The sequence below is a fragment of the Bos indicus genome, chromosome 4 (genome assembly GCF_029378745.1).
Source record: "Bos indicus isolate NIAB-ARS_2022 breed Sahiwal x Tharparkar chromosome 4, NIAB-ARS_B.indTharparkar_mat_pri_1.0, whole genome shotgun sequence".
NCBI classification, from domain to species: domain Eukaryota; kingdom Metazoa; phylum Chordata; class Mammalia; order Artiodactyla; family Bovidae; genus Bos; species Bos indicus.
This window is the reverse complement of record NC_091763.1, coordinates 88,300,846-88,325,162: the sequence shown is the minus strand read 5'-3', so window position 1 is coordinate 88,325,162 and position 24,317 is coordinate 88,300,846. Positions and strand designations below refer to the sequence as shown.

Here is a 24,317-nt window from a genome sequence, read left to right as displayed (position 1 = left end):
GCATCTTTTAATTTCATGGCTGCAGTCACCATCTCCAGTGATTTTGAAGCCCCTCAAAAATAAAGTCTGCCCCTGTTTCCACTCTTTCCCCATCTATTTGCCATGAAGTGATGGGACCAGATGCCACGATCTTCGTTTTTTGAATGTTGAGTTTTAAGCCAACTTTTTCACTCACCTCTTTTACTTTCATCAAGAGGCTCATTAGTTCTTGACTTTCTGCCATAAGGGTGGTGTCATCTGCATATCTGAGGTTATTGATATTTCTCCCAGTAATCTTGATTCCAACTTGTGCTTCATCCAGCCCTGCATTTCGCATGATGTTCTCTGCATATGAGTTAAATAAGCAGGGTGACAATATACAGCCTTGACATACTCCTTTCCCTATTGGGAACCAGTCTGTTGTTCCATGTCCGGTTTTAACAGTTGCTTCTTAACCTGCACTCAGATTTCTCAGGAGGCAGGTCGTGTGGTCTAGTGTTCTCATCTCTTGAAGAATTTTTCAGTTTGTTTTGATCCACACAGTCAAAGGCTTTGGCATAGTCAATAAAGCAGAAGTAGATATTTTTTTGGAACTCTTGCTTTGTTTGATGAACCAACGGATATTGGAAATTTGATCTCTGGTTCCTCTGCCTTTTCTAAATCCAGTTTGAACATCTGGAAGTTCTTGATTCACATACTATTGAAGCCTAGCTTGGAGAATTTTGAGCATTACTTTGCTAGTGTGAGAGTAATACATACATACATCCATTCTTTTTAAGATTCTGTTCCCATATTGTTCATTACAGAGTTTTAAGTAGTGTTCCCTATGCTATACAGTAAGTTCTTATTATCTATTATATTTTTCATTTTTATTGAAATATAGTTGATTCACAATGTTGTACCAGTCTGCTTTACAGCAAAGTGACTAAGTTATACACATATATACAGTCTTGTAATATTCTTTTCCGTTATGATTTATTACAAGATATTAATATAGTTCCCTATGCTATACATTAGGACTTTGGTGTTTATAAACCAAACTATTTTAAATGATTGTTGTTACTGTAATTTGGAAGTAGGCCACAATATAAATCTCTCATTGCATGTATTAATATATTTCTACCTTAGGGTAATAGAGTAAATTCATGTGACCACATAATTTTAAGACCCATTGAGAGATCAGGCTTCCGTCTCAACCGTCTGCCAGATCCCTAGTAGGTTTTTGTAGTTTATTACCTTGACGTAACTAGGAATAGAAAGTGTGTGTGCATGCTAAGTTGTTCCAGTTGTGTCAGACTCTTTGCCACCCCATGGGACTGTAGCCTGCCAGGATCCTGTCTGTGGAATTCTTCACACTTTAACAATGATATCAGCTCATGAGAATTGTTCTGACAAGTCTGGAGAAGCACACTTGATGCTATGTCAAGATCAAAATATAGAAACCTTTTCCCCAAGTTTTGGTTTCCATGCGTTAATTCCCAATGGCATTTTTTTTTAAAGCATCTTCCCCAAAGATAGAAACTACTACGCAATGTCAAATAGGAAACCGGAAGAAGCAACAGGTTTCAGAAAATTATAAGGCTGCTTCCCAGTCTTCAGTTACTACTTCTCTTGAAAGCATTGTCCCCTTAAGCCATCCTCTAGCTTTACTTTTTTCTCTGACTCAAAGCAACAACCTCTATTCTGCTCACCTCTCCTAGAAATTATCCAACACAATTTTTGGCTATTGTTGTATGGTTCCAGTCACTCCTCCCCCATGACAGAAAATAATAATTGGTAACCAGGAGGGCTAGCTAGGGAGTATAAAATACACAGAAGAGGACTTGGTTTTGCATGTGTGAGTTCTTGAAACTTGTGACGTATTATTGGGACTTGGGGAGACACAATGAAAGTTGGCTTCTTCTAAGTATTAATGATATCAAGAACACCTTCAAGTAAGGACTATCCTGGTGGTCCAGTGGTTAAGACTATGCTTCCACTGCAGGAGGTGTGGGTTTGATCCCTGATTGGGGAACTATTAATAAGATCTTGTGGCCAAAAAGAGATGGGGTTGGGGGAGAACACCTTCAAATATTGGTTCTGCTTTGTATGGGGAGTACATTACCTGCCCACACAAATGTTTTTCTAGTAAACACTGTCCCCAGAGGGCACAGCTAACACTTGCCCACTTAGCTTGCAATTCTCAGTGTAGACGGATTTCTGACTTCCTCAGCGAGGCATCCCCTGGTCCTGTCTCCTGTCTGCAGAGGGTACTGAACTGTGAGCACCCAGCTAGTTCAGACCAAGCCACTTTTTGATAATAATGGTGAAGCCAGTAAAGGGGCTTCCAGAAGCCCCTTGGCTGTGCTTTCGCCACTCCCAGACCTTTCATCACTGAGATGCTGAGAAAAATCAGGTTTAAAGGGACCCACCATTTCCAGGCAAGAATACTGGAGTGGCCATTTCCAACTCTAAAGGATCTTCCTGACCCAGGGATCAAACCTGCATCTCTTGCATCTCCTGCATTGCCAGGCAGATTCTTTACCAATAACGCCACCTGGGAAGCCCCACATTGGAATACTTAGTAAGTTGGGCATGACATGAAATGTTTTACATGGGAGAGTTATTATTCCCATTTTTTAGTCAAGCAAATGCAAAGTTGAGTTAAACAATTGGCACAAAGTTAAATAGTAAATAGGGGCTTCCCTAGTGGCTCAGATGGTAAGAATCTGTCTGCAATGCAGGAGACCTGGGTTCGATCCCTGGGTTGGGAAGATCCCCTAGAAAAGGGAATGGCAACCCATTAGTATTCTTGCCTGGAGAATCCCACAGACAAGAGAAGCCTGGTGTGCTACAGTCCATGGGGTTGCAAAGAGTTGGACACAATGAGTGGCTAACACATACAAATAGTAAATGGCAGAGCTGAGCATCAGACTTAGGTCTGACAATACAAAAAACGTACCCTAAACCACTATAGTTCTCTGCCTCCTAAGTGCATTGACACCAGTAATGATCTGAATAAACAATTAAAATATTACTCCATTATCTTTACTTCAACTGTAGAAGGCTTGGGATTGTTCTGCTTTTGCAATGCGAAGACCCAGAGGGAAATGCTGTCACACTCTTCAGTTCAGTCACTCAGTCATGTCCGATTCTTTGGGACCCCATGGACTGCAGCACACCAAGCTTTCCTGTCCATCACCAACTCCCAGAGCTGGCTCAATCTCATGTCCATTGAATCAGTGATACCATCCAACCATCTCATCCTCTGTTGTCATCCCCTTCTCCTGCCTTCAATCTTTCCCAGCATCAGAGTCTTTTCCAATGAGTCGGTACTTCCCATCAGGTGGCCAGAGTATTGGAGTTTCAGCTTCAACATCAGTCATTCCAGTGATTATTCAGGACCGATTTCCTTTAAGATTGACTGGTTTGATCTCCTTGGAGTCCAAGGGACTCTCAATAGTCTTCTCCAACACCACATTAAAAAGCATCAATTCTTTGGCTCTCAACTTTCTTTATGGTCCAACTCTAACATCCATACATGACTACTAGAAAAACCATAGCCTTGACTAGACGGACCTTTGTTGGCAAAGTAATGTCTCTGCTTTTTAATATACTGTCTAGGTTGGTCATAACTTTTCTTCCAAGGAGCAAGCGTCTTTTAATTTCATGGCTGAAGTCACCACCTGCAGTGATTTTGAAGCCTCCCAAAATAAAGTCTCATTGTTTCCCCATCTACTTGCCATGAAGTGATGGGACCAGATGCCATGATTTTCGTTTTTTAAATGTTGAGTTTTAAGCCAACTTTTTCACTCTCCTCTTTAATTTTCATCAAGAGGCTCTTTAGTTCTTCTTCGCTTTCTGCCACAAGGGTGGTATCATCTGCATATCTGAGGTTACTGATACTTCTCCCAGCAATCTTGATTCCAGCTTGTGCTTCATCCAGCCCTGCATTTTGCATGATTTTCTCTGCATATAAGTTAAATAAGCAGGTGACAATATACAGCCTTGATGTACTCCTTTTCCTATTTGGAACCAGTCTGTTGTTCCATGTCCAGTTCTAACAGTTGCTTCTTGACCTGCATACAGATTTCTCAGGAGGCAGGTAAGGTGGTCTGGTGTTCCCATCTCTTTAAGAATTTTCCACAGTTTGTTTTGATTCACACAGTAAAAGGCTTTGGTATAGTCAATAAAGCAGAAGTAGATATTTTTCTGGAACTCTCTTGCTTTTTCTGTGATCCAGTCAATGTTGGCAATTTGATCTGTGGTTTCCTCTGCCTTTTCTAAATCCAGCTTGAACATCTGGAAGTTCTTGGTTCACATACTGTTGAAGCCCAGCTTGGAGAATTTTGAGCATTACTTTTCTAGCATATGAGATGAGTGCAACAGTGCAATAGTTTGAACATTCTTTGGCATTGCCTTTGTTTGAGATTGGAATGAAAACAGACCTTTTCCAGTCCTGTGGCCACTACTGAGTTTTCCAAATTTGCTGGCATACTGAGTGCAATACTTTCACAGCATCATCTTTTAGGATTTGAGATAGCTCAGCTGGAATTTCATCACCTCCACTAGCTTTGTTCTTAGTGATATGCTATTTAAAAGAGAGAGAGAAAAAAATATGTTAAAATCATGCAGCTAAACCAGCAGCCACTAAAGCAAACCAAGGCAAGTTTTGAGATTACTACAGCCTCAGTTTTTTGGAGTATTCATGAATAGAATCTTTTGTCATTTTTTGTTTGCTCATCCCCAATTCCCATTCCTCCTCCCATCACCATCAAAACATTTTTTTTCCATTTAAATGTTAGCTTAGGTAACTTGCATGCTTAATAATCCCAGATGCTTAATAAATGATTACAAGTGATTTGAGTCATCCCAAATGCTTAATAAATGATTACACAAGAATTTATTTGGAATTACCTCAGAATCCTGTCTCTGAATTTCAAGTAACCTCTGTCAATGTGTCTCTTTCTTTAAGCATTTTTCATTGATTTCATATTTTTTCACCCCATGGTGACTTTTAACTTATGATGATCATACATGGAGAAGAAGCTGGATTTGTTTTGCCTTTTATTCTTTAGCTTCTCTTAAAAATAATTCACATTTTAAAAAACAAATTTTATTGATATTAATGACAGCTTCTAGGGGTAGAAGCATAGATACCATCCCCATAAGTTTTGATGGTCAAGTTTCTTGTTACACTTGTTATACTTCCTACAAGTGTCTCAGAGAAGAGTCACCGAAAAGTCTTGGCAGCATTCAGAGAAAAATAAATATATGCATTGGAGAGTATGCTCGTGCTCCTCCTAACTGTGTTATTTTCAGTTTTCTGCTGGTCTCCTGCATATTCTGTACCCCCCAGCTGAAAATGATGATAAAGCAAGAGCCACAGATTAAAGTATAACTGCCAGAAAGATGTTCACAAATACATATAAGTGAGTGTATTTTCCCTCTGACACTTCTTTAAATGTCAAAAAAAAAAAAAAAAAGCTTAAGTTTCCCAATTTTTCTCCAATGTAAAGAGTTTCTCCAACTGCCATTTGTTGGATTATTGGTTCACGTGTATGTTAAGTGTGGCTGCCACCCAGCCCCAGCTTGGAGGAGAATTAATGCTTGAGAAATGCAGGAAGGGCAACTTCCAAACTGTAATCTGAGACTGACTTTAGATTATTTTTGTATTTATGTACTTCACTGGTGGCTCAGAGGTAAAGAATCCACCTGCAATGCAGGAGATGCAGGTTCAGATCCCTGGGTTGGGAAGATCCTCTGGAGAAGTAAATGGCTACCCACTCCAGTATTCCTGCTTGGAAAATTCCATGGACAGAGGAGCCTGATGGGCTACAGTCCATGGGGTTGCAAAAGAGTCAGACACGACTTAACGGCTATACAGCAATGACTACACAGATGGATCAACTGAGATTTCATTCAGGAAGAGAGAAAATTTAACAGTTGGTGCTACGGATAACAGGATTTTGATCAGAGATGACCAGACTTTCCAAATACATACCTAATTTTTAAAACTTCTAAACATATAACCACAACAGTCATGTTGCTAAGAAGTTGCTGAATTTGTCATAAAGCCTACATGGCTAATTACACAAGGTTTAAATCTCAGACAAGTGATTAGTCATCTGAAAATTAGTGCAGAATAGCCAATCAACAAGTAGATAATAGATCAAAGTAAAGACTTCAGCTTTGGAGTGCGAATTTGTCTAATGAATTCAATGTTAGGGGGTTAAAGATTATACAAATTTGACCTCAGGATTGTTTATTTAGAGAACAAGACTTTTGTTTTCCAGTTGTCAGTCCTCGGCTCATCCAAACACTCATGACTGTATCCTGAGGACAGATCTAAGATCCCACGGGAGAAGGGGTGGAGTGAGGCTTCGAGGGGAGAGAGCCAGCAAGAGTGGATGCAGATATTCTTAGAGCTCTGGCCTGCCGTGCACACAGATGGGCAGCCTACCACTGGCTGCTCCCTAGAGAAGCCCTCCTTCGAGCTCCTTAGTCTCCACATGTAGTGGAGTCTAAGGCAGTCTCCTGCCCTGTCATGAGTGGTCATAGTAGTTTGGTCACTCAGTCCAACTCTTTGCAATCCCATAGGCTGTAGCAAGCCACATTTCTCTATCTATGGGATTTTCTAGGCAAGAATACTGGAGTGGGTTGCCATTTCTTTCTCCAGGGGATCTTCCCTACCCAGGTATCGAACCTGAGTCTCCTGCATTGGCAGGCAGATTCTTTACCACTGAGCCACCAGAGAAGCCCCACCCTGTCATAGACCCTGGGATAAATCTTGCCTCTGCACTTCCTTTCTCAACCACTATCATTTTTGGTTCCTCATCACCCTTTAGCCACCTGGGGAGGAATGGAGAGGATATATGATCACATCGTCTCTTTATTGCTGAGCAGCTAATCATCTCCACCAATTTGTATGTATTGAGTGCTTGCTGTTTATTAGCAATGAAGGTAAGATAAAGTCCCTGATCTCTAGGATATAGAATCCAGTAGGTGAGCAGGAAGATTAAGACATCTACACAGATAGCATATATAATGCAAGGCAAGATATACATTGCCTTGTATTATATATGCTATATATATAAGTATTGTGAGACTGTGGAATGTAGAATACAAGAGGGGAGGATGATGGAGGAAGAAGATGAGTTCAGCCTTAAATACATTGTGTCTGGGGTGCTTGTTCTTTTAAAAGAGTGGATTTAGAATCATAAGGGTGGTATTTGTGCTGGAGGTAAGAATTTGGGCATCATGTGGTAAGAGTGGAATTTAAAGATGAGACTTTGGATGAGGTCACCCAGGGAGAGTGTGGAAAAGAATAGATCTCCTTTGAAAGATGCCCCTTTCCCCATCTCCTTGGTGCAATAAGTGACTCATCTTTCAAGGTCTTCTGAAGAATGAGTAGGTGGTCCCTAGATGTAGAGAGTGGGAAGGGAATTCCGGGCAGATTGATGGTCTGTGAAAGGTGTGTGTCAAGAGGTGGCATCACTGATTCAGTGAGCTGCACGTTGCTCAGAATGGCTTAAGCATGGGGAGCATGAGGACAGATTGATCTCGGGTAGTCTCAGTCTACAATGACTTGAGGCTGGGCTTGGGTTCCCAGGCAGAGATTGAGGCTGAGTCATGGTGGTGAGAGTACCAGATCCTAGCCACTAGGCTAGTGGTCTGTGACAGGGGACCTGGCCCTTCAGCTTTTCAGAAAAGAATTCCCACAAAGACAGAAAGTAGTCCCTGATGGCTCAGATGGTAAAGAATCTTCCTGCAATGCGGGAGACCCGGGTTTGATCCCTGGTTCAGTAAGATCCCCTAGAGAAGGGAATGGCAACCCTCCCCAGTGTTCTTGCCTGGAAAAAATCCTCGGACAGAGGGGCCTGGAGGGCTACAGTCCATAGGATTGCAAAGAGTTGGACATGACTGAGCAGCTAACACACACAGTGAAACAAGTAAAAGTATTTATTAGTAGAAAAAAGAAGTATAGTATGTGTAAATAGAGCTATCTCAGAGAGAGAGAGAGTTGCTGAGTTGCACCCTTTTGACAGTTTGAATTACTTTTATGGGGCATTTCTTCTGGGTTTCCTTTGGCCAGTCCTTTTGGTTTGCCTGAGTCACAGTCCATATTTGGTGTATCTCAGGATCCTCCCATGAGTTCACACACAACTCTTAGCCAAGATGAATTATACCACAAAGGCCTATGGGTAGAGCATCCCTTGACATCACTCTCATTTTGATCTCCAAGGAGCTTTCCTGAGTATGTATAGTTGGGGAGGTCTCCTGACTTGGAGAATGAGAAATACGTGGTCTGGGTAGGCCCCAGTTTTAACTGTCCTGCTATTCCTGTCTTGGAGTTTTGGTCCATAGGGAATGAGTTGCCAATCAGTTTATCCTTGGGGGCCCCATCTACTGCCTGCCTCAAGATGAGGATGAAAGATCGGCAGGGCCACATTTTCCAGGCCAAGGGAGCTGAGCTTTATTCTGTAGAATGTGGGTTATCACAAATTGCATTTGGGAAAAATATCACTTAAGCAAGTAGAGAAAAAATGGGCGAGGGAGAATGGAGACAGAGAAACCAGTTAGGAAGCAATTGGTTAGGAAAAAGCCAGTTCAGAAGCAACAGTCCAGATAACAGATTGTGAGTGACTCCTCAAAGGTTTTTATGGTGGTTAAGGAGAGGAAATGACATTTTTAAGAGGAGAAATTCTATTCATGGCCATAACCTGAGGGAAACTCCTGTTAAATTAAAGCTTCTGATCTGCCCCACTCTGACCAGTTTGCATATGCAAAAGTAAACTGGAGCTGCTCTTTGGCAGGAGTTGAAGAGCGTTGAATTTGCTGTGCAGAACAGAATGAAAAGAACTTGGAACTCCCAGGAGTGATGTAGGAGGATAGTAACGAAGACCAATCATGAGAGAAGAAGAAGGAGTGATAAACTAACAATAAAATACAGACTATCATGTTGTATAAAATGTAAGTAGGGGGAAAAAATCTCAAATAGGGAGTTAGTCCCTCTATTACTGTTGTAACATATGCTTGAAATCACTGTGTTACTGTAATAACAATCTTTCCTTCATTTCCCGAATTTTCATGTAATGTCGAGGCTGTGGAAACCAGGAAAGAGGGCTGATTGTCACAGGTCTATTGTCACATTAGGTCACTGTCGACTGAAATAGGGCCAGGCAACCGTAGGTTTGCAAGAGGCATGTTTGGTGCATGGAACCAGAGACAACCATGAGCAGATAAAGCCTCTATCCCCTATCCTCTTCATCCCAGGAATTCTCAGAACTCTTTGGACTGTCACGGAGGTGCACTGAGGTTTCCAGTTAACTTTATCTTGACTATTAAATACATGTGTATGGCACATACAGTCTTCCCTGCTGGCTCAGATGGTAAAGAATGTGCCTGCACGGTGGGAGACCCGGCTTCAGTTCCCGGGTTGGGGACATCCCCTGGAGAAAGCAATCGCTAGCCACTCCAGTATTCTTGCCTGGAAAATCCCAAGGACAGAGGAGCCTGGCGGGCTACAGTCCATGGGGTCACAAAGAGTTGGACACGACTGGGTGACTAATGTCACATCACATCATATGCACATACATATGTCACTTTTTTTTTAAGTTTTTGCAAATCTCTTTATACATATGTCACTTTTATTTGACATGAGGAAAAATATGTACATAATATATGCATGTATTTGTATTTAAATATGTAAATATTATATATAAATAAGATTTTATCACATCAAGTAAAAATTATAGTAGATACTTGCGTATGTAGATACATCTGGTTGGCCAAAAATGTTCATTTGAGTTTTTCCATAAGAAGGTACAGAAAAACCCAGATGAACTTTTTGACCAACCCAATATATATAATATAATACAATACAATGACATACCAGGAATATGTGACTTTTAATTCTGAGGTTTGTGGACGCTCCGACCCTCTTCAAGAGGAGCATATCCATTTTCTGAAGCATTTGAGTTATCGCACTCTACCCCTCCAACCTGATGTCCATCTTCACGGCTCCCATGGACTTGCTCCCGCCAAGAGCACCAGTTTGAGTGAACGCCTTTGAGCTCAGGAACACACTGAGGCATTTTGCGCTGCCAACTGGCCCTTCCTTAGTGCAACTCTCTGCTTTGCCACCTGACTCTCCTCTGGTTTTTCTTTAAACATACTCAGTCAGCCTCTGCCCTTTTCTTGGAGTGACCTCGTCCAAACCCCCATCTTTAAGTGCTACTCATACTCAACCCCACAAATCCTTATTTCCAGCACAAACCTACCTTCCCCATGATCACTACTTCCAAATGGACAGGTACCTCAGACACAACACTATTTAAAACTGAACGTATCTTCTTCCTCCAATACTTGCTGTATCCTGTTCTCCCATTTTGTCGCACGACTATCCACCCAAACGGCCCAGCCTGGACATGTCAATCAACCTGGACGCCTCTCTTCTGTTGCCCCCTGCCTCCCTTCACCTAATCAGTCACTAAATTCTGTGGAGCATGCGCTTTCTCAGTCTCTGCTTTATCTGTTCTGACATCTTCACACCTACACAGTGTTCGCAGTCTGTCTGCATGTCTTCATTTCTAGGTCATTGCAGTGGTCTCCTTACTGGTCTTCTTGCCACCAGCCTGGGCCTCACTGAGTCCGTTCTTCTCTCAGTCGCTGTTGTTCAGTCGCTCAGTTACATTCGACTCTTTGCAACCCCATGGACTGTCATGCTAGGCTTCCCTGTCTTCACTGTCTCCTTGTTCAAACTCATGTCCATTGAGTCAATGATGCCATCCAACCATCTTATCCTCTATTTCCCCCATCTCCTGCCCTCAATCTTTCCTAGCATCAGGGTCTTTTCCAATGAGTTAGCTCTTTGTATCAGGCCAAAGCCATATTTTTGCAAAGCTGTATAAACATCATGTCATGCTTTTTGAAATTCTTTGATGCTTGCCATGACCCTCAGAATGAATCCCCATTCTTTAGCTTACACTGAGTTGTTCAGGGCAGACTATTGTGGCTCTTGGACCCTTCCAGCCTTTTTATTCAGACATAGATAATTTTATGGACTTTTGGGAATTTGTCTTACCAAGCCATGCCTCTGTGGTTCAGTAGGCATATGATTTGACTGAGAGAAAGCTGGTAAACATGACAGTTTGGTCGAAACCTAATTTCCAGTTTTGGTGCACCATAATGATGGTGTATTCACAAACCCTGTCTAACTGGGGGATGGCTTCTCAGCTGTGATTTTTTTCAGTCAGTCGTTTCTTCTAGGGGCTTTTCAGAAAAGTTAAATGTTAGAATGACTCAAAAAGATAAGTTGGAACAAACCAAATTCCAAATAAGCAGTCTAATCAAAATAACCTAAATATCCAAGTTATTAAAATTGCTTAAATAAAATACAGTAGGTTATGTGACGGTATGTAAGTTATATGTGTGTTTAAATATGCATTAAGAAGGGTCTAAAAGGATATACTAAAGGGTTGTCAGCAATTCTGCATGGGTGAGATTGTGGAGATTTGTATGTTTTTTGCCTTATCTGTATATTCTAATTTGTCTTAATGATCACATACTACTTTTGTCAAAGACCATACAGAAACTATTTACTAGTACTATTCTTAATCCACAAAACCTATCAATACTAGAAGAAAGACTGAAATATTAACTCTTCACCAAATTCTTGCTTTTTATAGAATGACATTAACCCTATGATTTTCTATTTTCTGTAAGACCCTGTTCTCTCAAGCTTAAATGTCTTTCCTCATTCATCACCCCTACCATTTGATTCCTTTTTCAGCCTGGTGTCTTCTCCATTCTTTAAAATTCTAAAACAAGTGTCATCTTCCTTGAGAAGCTTTTCTTGACCCCTTATCTGCTTATGGTCAAGGGTCTATGGTAAACAGTGGCTGGCTCACAAGTCAAACCCATCCAATTCTTCTACTGTCCAGTCTGCAGACTAAAGAGAGTTTTAACATTTTTTAATGGTTGAAAAAATGATCAAAAGAAGAATATGAACAGCACATGAAAATTACATGAAATTTGAATTCTTGTGTCAACAAATAAGTTGTATTAGAACAGAGACATGCTCATTCACTTGCATATTATCTGTAGCTGTTTTCACCCCATAATGGCAGGGTTGAGTAGTTGTGACAGAGACCAAGTGGCCCACAGAGTCTAAAATATTTAAATATGTTATACAATATTTTAAATATCTCTGGCCCTTTATAGAGATTTGCTAACACCAGTTTTAGAAGATTAGGCTTCCTCAGTGCTCACAAAGGACTCTATACCTCCTGCAAATTCTGGAAGGAACAAGGATCCTGATTGGAAGTGAAAGACACTTTCTAATTCAACTTGGTCTCCCCAGCATCAAGCAGAGAGCCTCATCCACAGGAGGCACCTGATAGACACAGTGCCTGAAGGAATGGTGTCAGTTTCCTCCCCCAGACTTGTAAGTGACATGAAGACAGGCAGTTTTATCTCCTTTGTTCACTGCACATCCTCAGTGTCCAGAAGTATTTGGAATGTGGCAGGCACTCAGAGAACAATTGTGAAAGTTCAGTGCCTCAGTATCAATGCAATATTTCTGAGTTTTGTAATTCTTAGGTCAGGTCTTTGACTTTTACATCTACTATTTGATGACTGATGAAAACAAAACCCCACCTTCCAAACCTCAGAGAAACAAAGAAAAGACAGTGTGAACTTCTCACAAAAAGAAGTAGTTAAGAGGTCTTTTCAAGAACATATCGATTTACCCCTGTCTATGGTGCTTCTCAATACACGCACTGCAGTCTCTTTTTACCTCTTCCTCTCCCTCACTTTGCATGCGAAGAGTTGACTCGTTGGAAAAGACTCTGATGTTGGGAGGGATTGGGGGCAGGAGGAGAAGGGGACGACAGAGGATGAGATGGCTGGATGGCATCACTGACTCGATGGACGTGAGTCTGAGTGAACTCCGGGAGTTGGTGATGGATAGGGAGGCCTGGCATGCTGTGATTCATGGGGTCGCAAAGAGTCGGACACGACTGAGCAACTGAACTGAACTCCCTCACTTGGAGCAACTGCATCAGGGCAGGTATTAAATCACGATCCTGCTGACACTGAGTTATTGAATACCTGTGGCAGCAGGGCTCCAGACGCAGAGTGAGACTCAGCATTTTGGCCCTGTTTCAACCAGGATGAGGTGTACTTTAAGAGATTAATGTGCAGATATAAATCATGGTCTAAACACTTCATCTGGTCTTGGACAGCCCCTCTCCCAGTGAGCTGAACGCTCTTTATAGGGAATGAACTAGCTAGCTTTCATACCAGGTCTGTGAGTTTGCAGGAATGATGAACTTGGGATTCCTGTTCTGGGCTGAAGAGTCATGACACTTTGCCTGGCTCTAGTGCTGTCTTCTGAAATCACATTCTAAAAATGCTTTCCTTGAACGAAAAATATGCCAACTTAGTGTCCAACTATATCATACTTGTCTTATTAGGGGCTTTACAATGTTTTGAAGGTTGAGTATGGGGATCTGGATGCTTATTTCCATTTTGTTAAGTGCCTTATCAGTGGATGCTCCTCTCTCTCGAAGCCCAAAAATTTCCAGCAAGGCCAAAATCTGAAGGAGGAGATATTTGTCTCCCAAACACTCTTGTCTGGTGAGAAGGCCTAGCCAGTCCCCACAGCCTAGCATCTCTTGGCAGCCCAGGAGCTAGCCTCTTCCTCATACCTCTGCACACCCCCTTTTTTCTGGGATTTATACATGGTTTTATCAAAGGATCTATTTATCAGCAACCATTTACTCCTTTGCTTCATCATGGTGGAGCTGAAAGCTCTTCACATTCAGAAGAGCCCTGTTCTCATGCACACACAGAGGTCGGGGAAAGGAAGGTCAGTCTTGGCTTTTTGTGCTAATTGACTACACACACACACACACCCATGCTTGCCTTTTAAAAATCTATATTTTAGCTTTTTTTCTTTTGCACAATAGTAAATAAGCATGATTGTGAACATTCATGAAAAGGGGTAAAATACTGAAGTCACTGCTAAAGGAAACTGACATTCCCATTGTCCTTCTAAGCACAGGGAGCCTTAGGACTCTGAGTCCAGATGGAAGCAGAGACATGCAGGGATGCAGAAGGAGCATGCATGGACTTCTGAAACAGTCTCCCATGCATCCCCAGCCCCTCTGAACCTGGTTTTCCTCGTGGATTAAATGGAAAGAGCACCTTTTAATGTTGTTGTGAAAAGTATACAACTTAGTTCAGAAAATGTCAGTCACTCCCCACACAAAGTCAGGAAATAATTATTAAAGACCCTGGTGACCCAAGAGCTCACCAGGACCTCTATCATTCTCTATAGGACACAAAGGAAACATTGCTAATCAAAGATAATACGAAGGACTTTAGAGGAGATTTGTAGTTTTCATAAGCTGGAGTGCAGCACCAGGTGGAATGAAGGTAATCTCTGACAGATCTTCCTCTTATCTGAAAATCCAGATCTTTCTTGAATGAAAGAGAGATGGGGTAGGATGATTGCAAATGCACGCACCCTTGTCCGTGCATGTGTGTAGTGGACGCTGACATCACCACTACGAAGGCAGAGCACACAGACGCACTAAACTCAGGGTCCCCAACCTCCAGGATAGAATGACTGATGATCTGAGGTGGAGCTGATGTAATAACAATAGAAATAAAGTACATAATACATGTAATGTTCTTGAATCATCTGGAGAATATCTTCCCCTCCCCCACCCCCTTCCATGGAAAAATTGTCTTACATGAAATCAGTCCCTGGTGCCAGAAAGGTTGGGGACCGCTGCACTAAACTAAAGCTTATCACAGGGTGAGCTCAAAGGAGACTTGAGTGGTGACTCTTTAGCATTACCCTCAAGACAGGTATGCAGGGCGCCTATCTTCCAGGTGTTCCCTTAGCACTTGTTTCATCTCTACCAAGAAACTCTCTAATTTGCCATTTTTTTCCAGAAACAGTTAACTTTAATTATAAATGATTGAATGACTTCTGGGTGTCTATCAGCCTTATGGGAATGGGGGAGTATCAGTTGACATCCTGGGTCCAATATTCATGCCTCTAGGATGACAATGGTTAAGTTGGGTCTTTTCCCAAGCTTTTATTAGTATCTCACTACCAAAAAGACCTTTAAAAGGGTTCTTGATTCCAGACCTTTAGAGAGAGCTCTAATCAGATTTTCTTAGACATGAGAAAACAAAGGCAAATGCTAAGTACCCAAAACATTTTGGGGGTAAGAATGTAATATGTTTAATATTTAGCAAAGTTACATACACACCTGACAGATGTGATTATCCACTTACAAAAAATATTAGTTTGCTTAAAAAAAAACAAAAAAACTTCAATCCAAATTTATTAGGATTACAAAAATAATAGCACATTTCATGAACTCATTACAGCTCAGAGTTACCAACACGTCCAGAGCATGTTTAAATAAACTGCTTCTTGTCAATACAAATCTCATGACATAAAAAAGAAGTTTATTTTCATATTTACAGAAGAAACATGCCGGTAGTTTCTTAACATTCTCTTTGGAATTAATGGGTGAGGCTATTTTTAAAGTCGGAGAACATCTCAAATTGAAGAAGGTATTTTAGAAACATCTCACAATACATTTTATCTAATACCAACTGAATAATGCTGCATCCTCTTCTAAAAATCAGGCTTTTATCGCAGAGCTTCTGGAACTTCCACCTACAAAAATAGGGGATTCTCTTTCAATAAAAACAATGCAAATGATAAAGTGGAAAAAAAAATATCTGTAGAGTATGACTTTAGCAGTATTTTCCAGAAAGAACTCAGATTGCTGTGTGTGTGTGTGCTAAATTGCTTCAGTCGTGTCCAACTCTTTGCGACTCTATGGACTGTGGTCCGCCAGGCTCCTCTGTCCACTGGATTCTCCAGGCAAAAATACTGGAGTGGGTTGCCATGCCCTTTGCCAGGGGATCTTCCCTAGGGATTGAACCCAAGAGGTCTCTTACCTCTCCTGCATTGGCAGGTGGGTTCTTTACCCCTAGTGCCACCTGGGAAACCCAGATTTTTGCTGGGTGATGTTCAAATTTTTTATTATAAATTAAGTGTTAAGTCACTTGCAAGAAAGAAAGAAAAGGAAAATGTTGCTCAGTTGTGTCTGATTCTTTGTGACCCCGTGGACTGTAGCCTACCAGACTCCTCCATCCATGGGATTCTCCAGGCAAGAAAACTGGAGTGGGTTGCCATTTCCTTCTCCAGAGGATCTCTCTGACCCAGGGATCGAACCCGTATCTCCTGCATAGCAGGCAGACGCTTTACCTTCTGAGCCATCAGGGAAGTCCAATCACTTGCACCTCGGTGGTAAACTTTTTGTCAAGTGATGAATCTGTTTTGGAGACATATACCCTGATTTCTTATTAAGGAAATTGGGATTTTTTTTTCTTTTTTAGGTTGAAATGTCTTAAGATGAGCCTGGCCCTTAAAAGAATGAGATGCCAAGAAGGTGGACCAAGCGCATCTCTCAAACAGAAACGTCCTCTCTCTAGTGAGCTGCTCTTGATGCTCCAGATTTGGCAGCCTGCTCTGGTGTATACTGATAAGTGTTAGAGAGGTGGTTTGGTACCCGAGTGCGGTGGAGGCTGACTCCTACGCTAGGTGCTCGCCCCATCTGCCTTTGGGTTACTTACCCGCCTTAGCTGTTTTATGCTGCTTCCCCGAATAGCTTCCATGAGATTCTCGTGAGCTGATCTCTGTGGGGTAGAAGGTCGGGAACTGTCTTCCATTTTCTTCTCCTGCACCGACCTCAGGGAATTTTTAATTTCTTTTAGGATATTGTTTGGCTGTTTCTTAGCCTTTTTCCCTTTTTTCTTTTTCTGTCCGTTTTGTAATGCCCGCTGGGCACTCTCCTGCTGTTTGATGACTTCCGCAATGTTGCGGGTGATGAGCTTCTTCTCTGGGGCCGGAGGCGGGGGAGGCGGAGGCGGGGGTGGCAGCCTTTGGGGAGCAAGGGGAGGTGGCGGTGGGGGTGGGGGAGGGGGAGGGGGCGGAGGCGGAGGCGGGGGCGGGGCCGCCGGAGACGGAGGGCGGCTCCTCACAGTTTGGACTTTCTTGGGGAGTTTGGGGGACGACCAGGGGGAGTGCTTGGGAGACGCGTACGGTGAAGAGCCTGGCGTGCCTCTCTGCCAGACTTTGGTCCTAAGGTTGGCTCCTCCGTCGTATCCCTCCTGCTGTTTCTGCTCCTGCATCCGCTTCTGCCGCTGCTTATCCATGTTTCTGGTCAGGAGGCTGGTCATGCTCATTCTTGGTCCTGGCAGCTCGAAATGGTAGCCCAGCCTTAGGAGCGTGGTGTTCTCCCTCAGCAGCTTGACGATCTCCATCTCCACCTGGCTGCCCATGATGTGCCTCTGGTTGTGGAAGCGCAGCTCGGTGAGCACGGTGTTGTGCTGCAGCGCCCTCATGATGGCCAGGATGCCCTTGCCCGTGATGAAGTTGGACTCGATGTTGATGCTGGTGATGTGCCGGTTGACCCGGAGCATGTCCGCGATGGCCGTGGCCGCGCTGTCGTCGGCGCGCGTGTTGGCCAGGCTGAAGGTCTTCACCACCGTGTTGGCCTTGAGGGCCTCGGCGAAGCGGGCGAGCGTCTGCGAGGTGATGTTCTCGATGTTGTTCAGATTGACTTCCGTGGTGTCGGGGTCGTTGTTTTTAATCTTTTCCAGAGCATCCTCGATCACTGTGGGGTTCCCGCAGGGGTGAATGGCAGCCGGGGGGGACTCCGTGTTCCTTCCACTGTGGCCGTTAGTCAGATGTATGTTTTCGATTTGACTTTTAAACGTCTTTGGCCTCGCGTTGTCAGAATGGACACTATCGGAATGCACAGCTCCGTTCATCCCTTCCGCGTTCGCACCTGTTCTTTCCTCTCCTTCGCTGTCCTCCTCCTCCTCGTCCTCGTCCTCCTCCTCCTCTTCCGTGTACACATCCTCAGAAACCTCACTGTTACATTCTGTAAAGACAAGCTCTTCCTCACTCTCTTCTTTGTCCTCTTCTGCAACCTGAAGAGCAGAGTATCCTCATGAGGTTTGCCGTTTTAAGCACATTGTTACATTTTACAAAAGTAACACGTGGCTTTGCAATATATACCTGCAACCAGATCATCACGGTGGTCCCTCTAAAACTCACACAATGTGATATGTCAATTATATCTGAATACATTCTTTAAAAAAGTAACACAAGCAAGTAAGACAAAACTTTCTAAGGATAAAAAGTTGTCTCCAGCTACTAATCTCCCTAGTTCAGGTGAACAGGGTTAACATTTCCTTGCATAACTTTCACCAGCTTTTTCTGTATTCTGCAGAAATTTTTTTGTATTCTGCAAAATAAATATCCAGAATTCAGTTGATGGAATAAGAGTTCGCCATCATTTTGCCAGTTTTTAACAAATAAGTGGGAGCTTCTGCTCTGGAAAACCCTTGATAGCATTCTTATTCTCTTAACTCCCTCTCCTGAATGACTTAAATTCTAGTCTACTTAAAATTTAGCAGAGTCAGCCGTCCCTTGGGGAATCACCCTTCTGTCCTTCCTTATTTCTCCATCCCAAACATACAAATGACAACAAAAATACATAACACATTTATGAGTTCCCTTTCTTTTCTTTAAGATTTTTTTTGAGGGGACCATTTTTTAAAAGTCTTCATATTGGATTTTGTTCCGTTATTCCTTCTGCTTTGTGTTTTGGCTTTTTGGCCCTGAGGCATGCGGGATATTAGCTCCCTGACCAGGGATCGAACTTACACCTTCTGTATTGAAAGGCAAAGTTTTAACCACTGAACCATCAGGGAAATCCTTGGGTTCCCTTTCTTAATGTGCAGAAATTCTTCCCCCAGTCTGCCTCCTATAGTCTCTGTGACAGGAGCCCAGAGCCCTCTGCCATGTCCTATGTCAGTGCATACAGAGACTGGGCACCTCCCTCTAAGTAGAGCCTGGCACGAGGTCTCAGAGACGACACCACCTGGAAGCTGAGGCTGTCTCTGTCTTTTTTCTGGGGAAAAAAACCGAGGGAGCAGATCAAAACCCATCTCTATGCAGAAACTCATTCGGGTCATCCTTTGCAGCAAATCGGCTTGAAATTTCATGTTATCATAGGGTTAAATGAGACGGGACTTCAGAAGACAGGAGGTGGGAAAGATAATTGCCTTTGGCATTAACTACATTTCAACCGTTATGTGAAACAGCAGAGAACAGTAGAAAAATCTTGAAGCAAGCCACTGCCTCAGCCTGATGGCCTTAAATTATTTACCAGGTATCAATTATGAAAGACTTTCAGGCAAACACAATTTCACTTCATCTTGGTCCTTCCTGTTAACAAGACTTTGTACTGAGAAGTTCAGCTGACCCCCACTTTTTTCTTTTCCTCGCTACCTTTTCTGATAAAATAAAAATCTGGCAATTGCTGACAGAGTCTGATTTTCCCTAATGCTATCTTTTTAATCCTTTAGTTTCTCTAAAGCCCGAAGACCCTTTCCTGTCCCCAAAGCCAGAATTCTTCCTTCTACATGGGAATGTTTTTGACCCCAGCCTCCTGCTGCCTGAGGCACGTGGAATGAGCTTTGGAAAACACTGCGCTGGTCTCCAGGTTTGTTTGCCCAGTTGCTGTCACAAAATAGCCTCCAGTTATCCACTTGTTTGGAGTGGCAGGCACCAAGTGATGGCCTGGGGAAGGGGTCAGCCACTCCTGGGATGGCTTGTCCAGTCTTAATTTACTCACTTGTTCAGGAGCAGGAGGGAGAGTGACACTGTGTGTGTGTGTGTGTGTGTGTGTGTGTGTGTGTGTGTGTATGTGTGTGTGTAGCTGTTTCAGTATTTGGAGGAAAGGGGCCTGTCTCAAAATTCAAGGTATACTGCCTGTCATACCACTGTTAAATGGTACCCCTCTAGTTTTTCAAAGACCTTTAGGCTTTATCTTCAAGAGATATTTTTCCCTTAAATATATTTGCAGAGATCATATCTGAAACTCTTATTCAGCAATGAGTTGTCCTGTGACATCTCAATGACATTTCCTCCAGAAAGCCTTCTTTGACATCTCCTCAAATTATCTTTGTTATGTGATCCCACGATGCTGTAACTCCTCCAATAAAGTACCTCTTTAATTATTTGTTTTTTTCTCCCAAAAGACTGTTTGCAGGGTGACAAAAAGGATCATGTCTGTTCTCACCTCACACAGTGCTCAGCAGGTATTAGGGGCTCGGTAAAATTTGTTAACTGAATGGCTCTAAATTGACATTAGTTAACAGCCTTTGGTGTTAACAGCCTCAGGCTTCCCTGGTGACTCAGTTGGTAAAGAATCCATCTGCAATTCAGGAGACCTGGGTTCGATCCCTGGGTTGGGAAGATCCCCTTGGTGGAGGGCATGGCAACCCACTCCAGTATTCTTGCCTAGAGAATTCCATGGACAGAGAAGCCTGGCAGGCTATAATCCATGAGGTCACAAAAAGTCGGACATGACTGAGCAACTAAGTACAGCACAGCATAACAGCCTCTAAGTCAGGGGAGGTCTCGGATAAGAGTACAGATCAGGTGGATGGGAAGAAGGTGATTGATTGTCCTGGTTTGCCCGGGGCTGAAAGGTATTCCAGAAAAGAGTTCTGCATTCTAAAATCTACACAGTCCAAGCCAAGATGGTTAGCCACTCTAGTTGGGGGACATCTCAGAGAAGAACAGCAAAAGGGAGAAAGATATCCAGAGAAGAAGGAAGAATGATGTTAAAGCAATTGTTGCCCACTTTCAAAATAATTCTCTCATTTGGACTGACTGCAGTGTTCCAGATCACCTATCTGCAACTGCTCTGGAATTAACCCAGATCCTTGCAAGGGCTTCCCTGGTGGCTCAGATGGTAAAGAATCTGACTGCAATGCATGAAACCTGGGTTTTATCCCTGGGTTGGGAAGATCCCTTGAAGAAGGGAATGGCAACCACTCTAGTATTCTTGCTGGGAGAATCCCCATGGACAGAGGAGCCTGGTGGGCTACAGTCCATGGGGTCACAAAGAGTCAGACACGATTGACTAACACTTGCAAGAATGGGGGTGGAAAGGTTGGGGTGGGGTGAGGCAGGGAAGCTTGAAGCACTGAAGGGGGCGATAGGGAGAAGCGAATATGGGTACACTTAGGGAATAAATAAGGCAACAAGAAGAGGGTGGCCAACCATTTCTCCTCATTACTTCCCTGGCACCATTACATGAAGAAGGAGGCAGTAAGCATGGTTTCCCATTCTGGTTCTGGTTCTACCCATAAAAAACTGGTTTTGTTCATTGTGTTAGTCACTAAGTCATGTCCTACATGTGGTCACAAAGATGTGACCCAATGGACTGTAGCCCACCAGCCTTCTCTGTCCATGGAATTCTCCAGGCAAGAACACTGGAGTGGGTTGCCGTTTCCTTCTCCAGAGTATCTTCCCCACTCAGGGTTCGAATCCGTGTCTCCTGCATTGGCAGGCAGATTCTTTACTGCTGAGCCACCAGGGAAGCCTCAAAAAGAGCTGGTTGATTTTAGACAAATCAGTAAATCCCTGGGATAGATGGTCTCAAGGAAACTGCAATAGAGTTGAGCGGTTCTCCAACCACAGGGTATGTCAAAAGCACCAGGAGGGCTTGTGAAGCCACACAGTGCTGGGCCCTACTCCCAGAGTTCTTCATTCATCTGGTCTGGGGGAGCCCTAGAATGAGTTGGAAGGTCCCAGGTGTTGCTGATGTACCCACATTCTGAGAATTGCAGTCTTTGTGCCAACAGGACTTGGTTTGAATTTCAGCTAGAAGCTGTTAATCTCAAGTGAGTTTCTTAACCTCTCCCAGGCTCACTTCTCATATCCAGAAGGTGAGAGTTCAATGAAGTAATGTGAATGTACTTACTGGCACCTATGCCTGACACCCAGCAGATACTCAAGCTCAAGGAGTTGGACCTTTGGGTCTCCAGGGCTTCTTGGAGATGTTTAATGTAGGATAAGTTTGTGGGAGTCCAGGTGGACAGAAGCTGTCATTCAATAGGTGTTGAACATGATTTTCATAAATATTTACAGAGCCAACAGTAGCCTGAGAAGCATGACCCCTCATCTCCTTCTCATGGTCTACACTGGGCTGCTCTTCACTTACACTGTCACCCTTTCCCCCACCCACCCACCAGTCAGCTGCTCTGAGCTTTTTCCTGGAGTTGAGATGGATTGACACCCTCCACTGGCAAACTTCTGCTCAGCACTCCTTGTGACTCTAGAGACAACTTGCCAGCGGGGAAAGGGGAGCGGGAGAAAAGTTAACTAGCTGAGAAAGGAATCAAAGTTCATCAACACACAGCCTCTCTAATTGAGCTGATAAGCCATTGGCAGGGCTCAGGGATCAGCAAAACCTTTGGCAGGAGCAGGTGGGTTTCATCAACAGCTGACAACAGGCTTTGTCCTTTGTTTTCCACTCATCTCAATATGTTATGATATTAAAATGCCTTTGTTGGGTGATTACTCCAGTGGCTGTCTGTCCTAGATATTATGAGGCAATTTTAATCTTTTTTATTAGGGAAAATCTTTAAGAACTGTTAGGAAAATGTGATACTTCGTATATTTGACCAGATTTCAGACACACATTTCCACATCAAAAAAAAAAAGACCTTATGTTTGTGGAAGAATTGACCGACCCAAATCCTGGCCCATTTTGTGTATCCTTCCTTCTCACCACTCACCTTCAGACCCTCAATGCAGGTTGCCACTGTGGCCTTGGCAAACCCTGGCCTGATTCTGGTGGCCCATTCTGCAATGATTGACATGGACAAAACTCACACGTATCTTGCTACAAATGTGGCCCCCACACTCTATCATCAAGATCATCTAACAGTTCCTGGATTAGTACTATGAAAGTCTTGCCATTGGCTTCAGGCCATTTTGATCTTAGATGATTCCAGTAGAGCACACAGGTTTTAAACTATTGCTCTTGAGCAATGTTCTTCCACAAATTCAAGAATTTGTTATTTTTATATTCTTATTGCCATAACTATATTTCCAGAGCTTAGTCTTTTGAACTTCCTTCTATGAATGATTTATTTGACAAAATCAAATTAACTATTTACTGAGCAGAGAACAAGAGCTTAATAGACCTGACCTCTAATATAAATGCATTTTCTGGCCTCAGAATCACCATTATAAAATAGGAAGGAATCTTAGAGATCATCCTAGCAGGGATGCTTAACCTGGAGCCTTAGGAGGGTTTCAGGATGTGTGCCATCATTTTGAAATTCCATGTAAAATTTTGTATGTTTACACAAGCACACATGCATTTTCTTAGGAAAATCTTTAACATAAAAATCTCAAAATGGTGTTTGAAGAACACCCTCCATTGATATGAAAGAGAACTCTGCAGAACTGACTCTCTGTTCAAGGTCTTACAACTTGGGTGCAGAGCAGGAATAAGAAATAAGGTCCCCTGACTCTCCACCCCATATATTACTCACCACCCTACGTTTCCTGGTGTTGGAAAAAGGAATTAGTTTTATTGTAGCCACCATCACAGTCCAAGCAACAGATTACCCACTATTGTCTTTCTAGAAGAAAATAAATTTACTTAGCTGCCGTATACATTTACATAACTGCCATATATATGTGTATAAAACAAGTATTATGCCACATCCTTAACTTATAACTCAAATTAGACTTTTGTTTGGCAAAATATCTAAACCCATGCTTTGCTTGCGAATTATTTTCCTCTTGAAGATCCCATCCTTGTTGATGACGGGACCCCCCAACTAAGAATCTTTCATATAATCCATTAGGTTGTGATAAAAGTTAGATGACTATTTCAGCCTGAGAAAATTTTCAATAGCAGGTGCAAGTGGATTGTAAGAAAAGTGATGAGGAATGAAAAATTAGAAAAAAATAAAAAAGATTCCTGGGTTCGGGGTTGGGAGATTGGGAATAGCTAAGGAAAATAATCCAAGAGCCTACCTTTCCACACTCCCCCAGCCTCTCCTTCTCCAAGAGTTTCTGGGACTCCTTTTCCCAATAGGCCATCAGCGCCTCTCTGCTGAATGTCCCTGTGGGGGTTTTCTCGGTCAGACTCTTTTGCCTCATCCCCACCGGGAGGCTGTGATCAGGTTCAATGTCGTCCAGCTCCCTCTCTAGCTCCTTCAGCTCCTCGGCTGACAGGGAAGCCAGGAGTTCGTCCTCATCGATGGATTCATATTTGCTAAGTCCTCTCCTGTAGCCAAAGGTAGACATGGTCCCTGCTTTGTCAGACCCACAAGGAGCTTGGGGAACCAGGCATTCAAGGCAGCCAGCAGCAGGCAGGGAGGAGAGTGGGCAGGCTGGTTAGCAACTGGTGTTGGGAGTGCCTGCGATAGCCTTTTAA

General features: G+C 43.0%; 1 protein-coding gene across 1 annotated transcript; it reads right to left on the bottom strand.

Moving 5' to 3' along the window:
• Positions 1–15,310: 15,310 nt before the first annotated feature.
• Positions 15,311–24,311, bottom strand: LMOD2 (leiomodin 2). The gene is made up of 3 exons (XM_019959013.2): positions 23,915–24,311; positions 16,630–17,991; positions 15,311–15,664 (listed from the first exon to the last, which is right to left on the bottom strand). The coding sequence occupies exons 1-3, from the start codon at positions 24,185–24,187 to the stop codon at positions 15,638–15,640; spliced, it is 1,662 nt and encodes a 553-aa protein (XP_019814572.2). The 5' UTR covers positions 24,188–24,311; the 3' UTR covers positions 15,311–15,637.
• Positions 24,312–24,317: the final 6 nt, after the last annotated feature.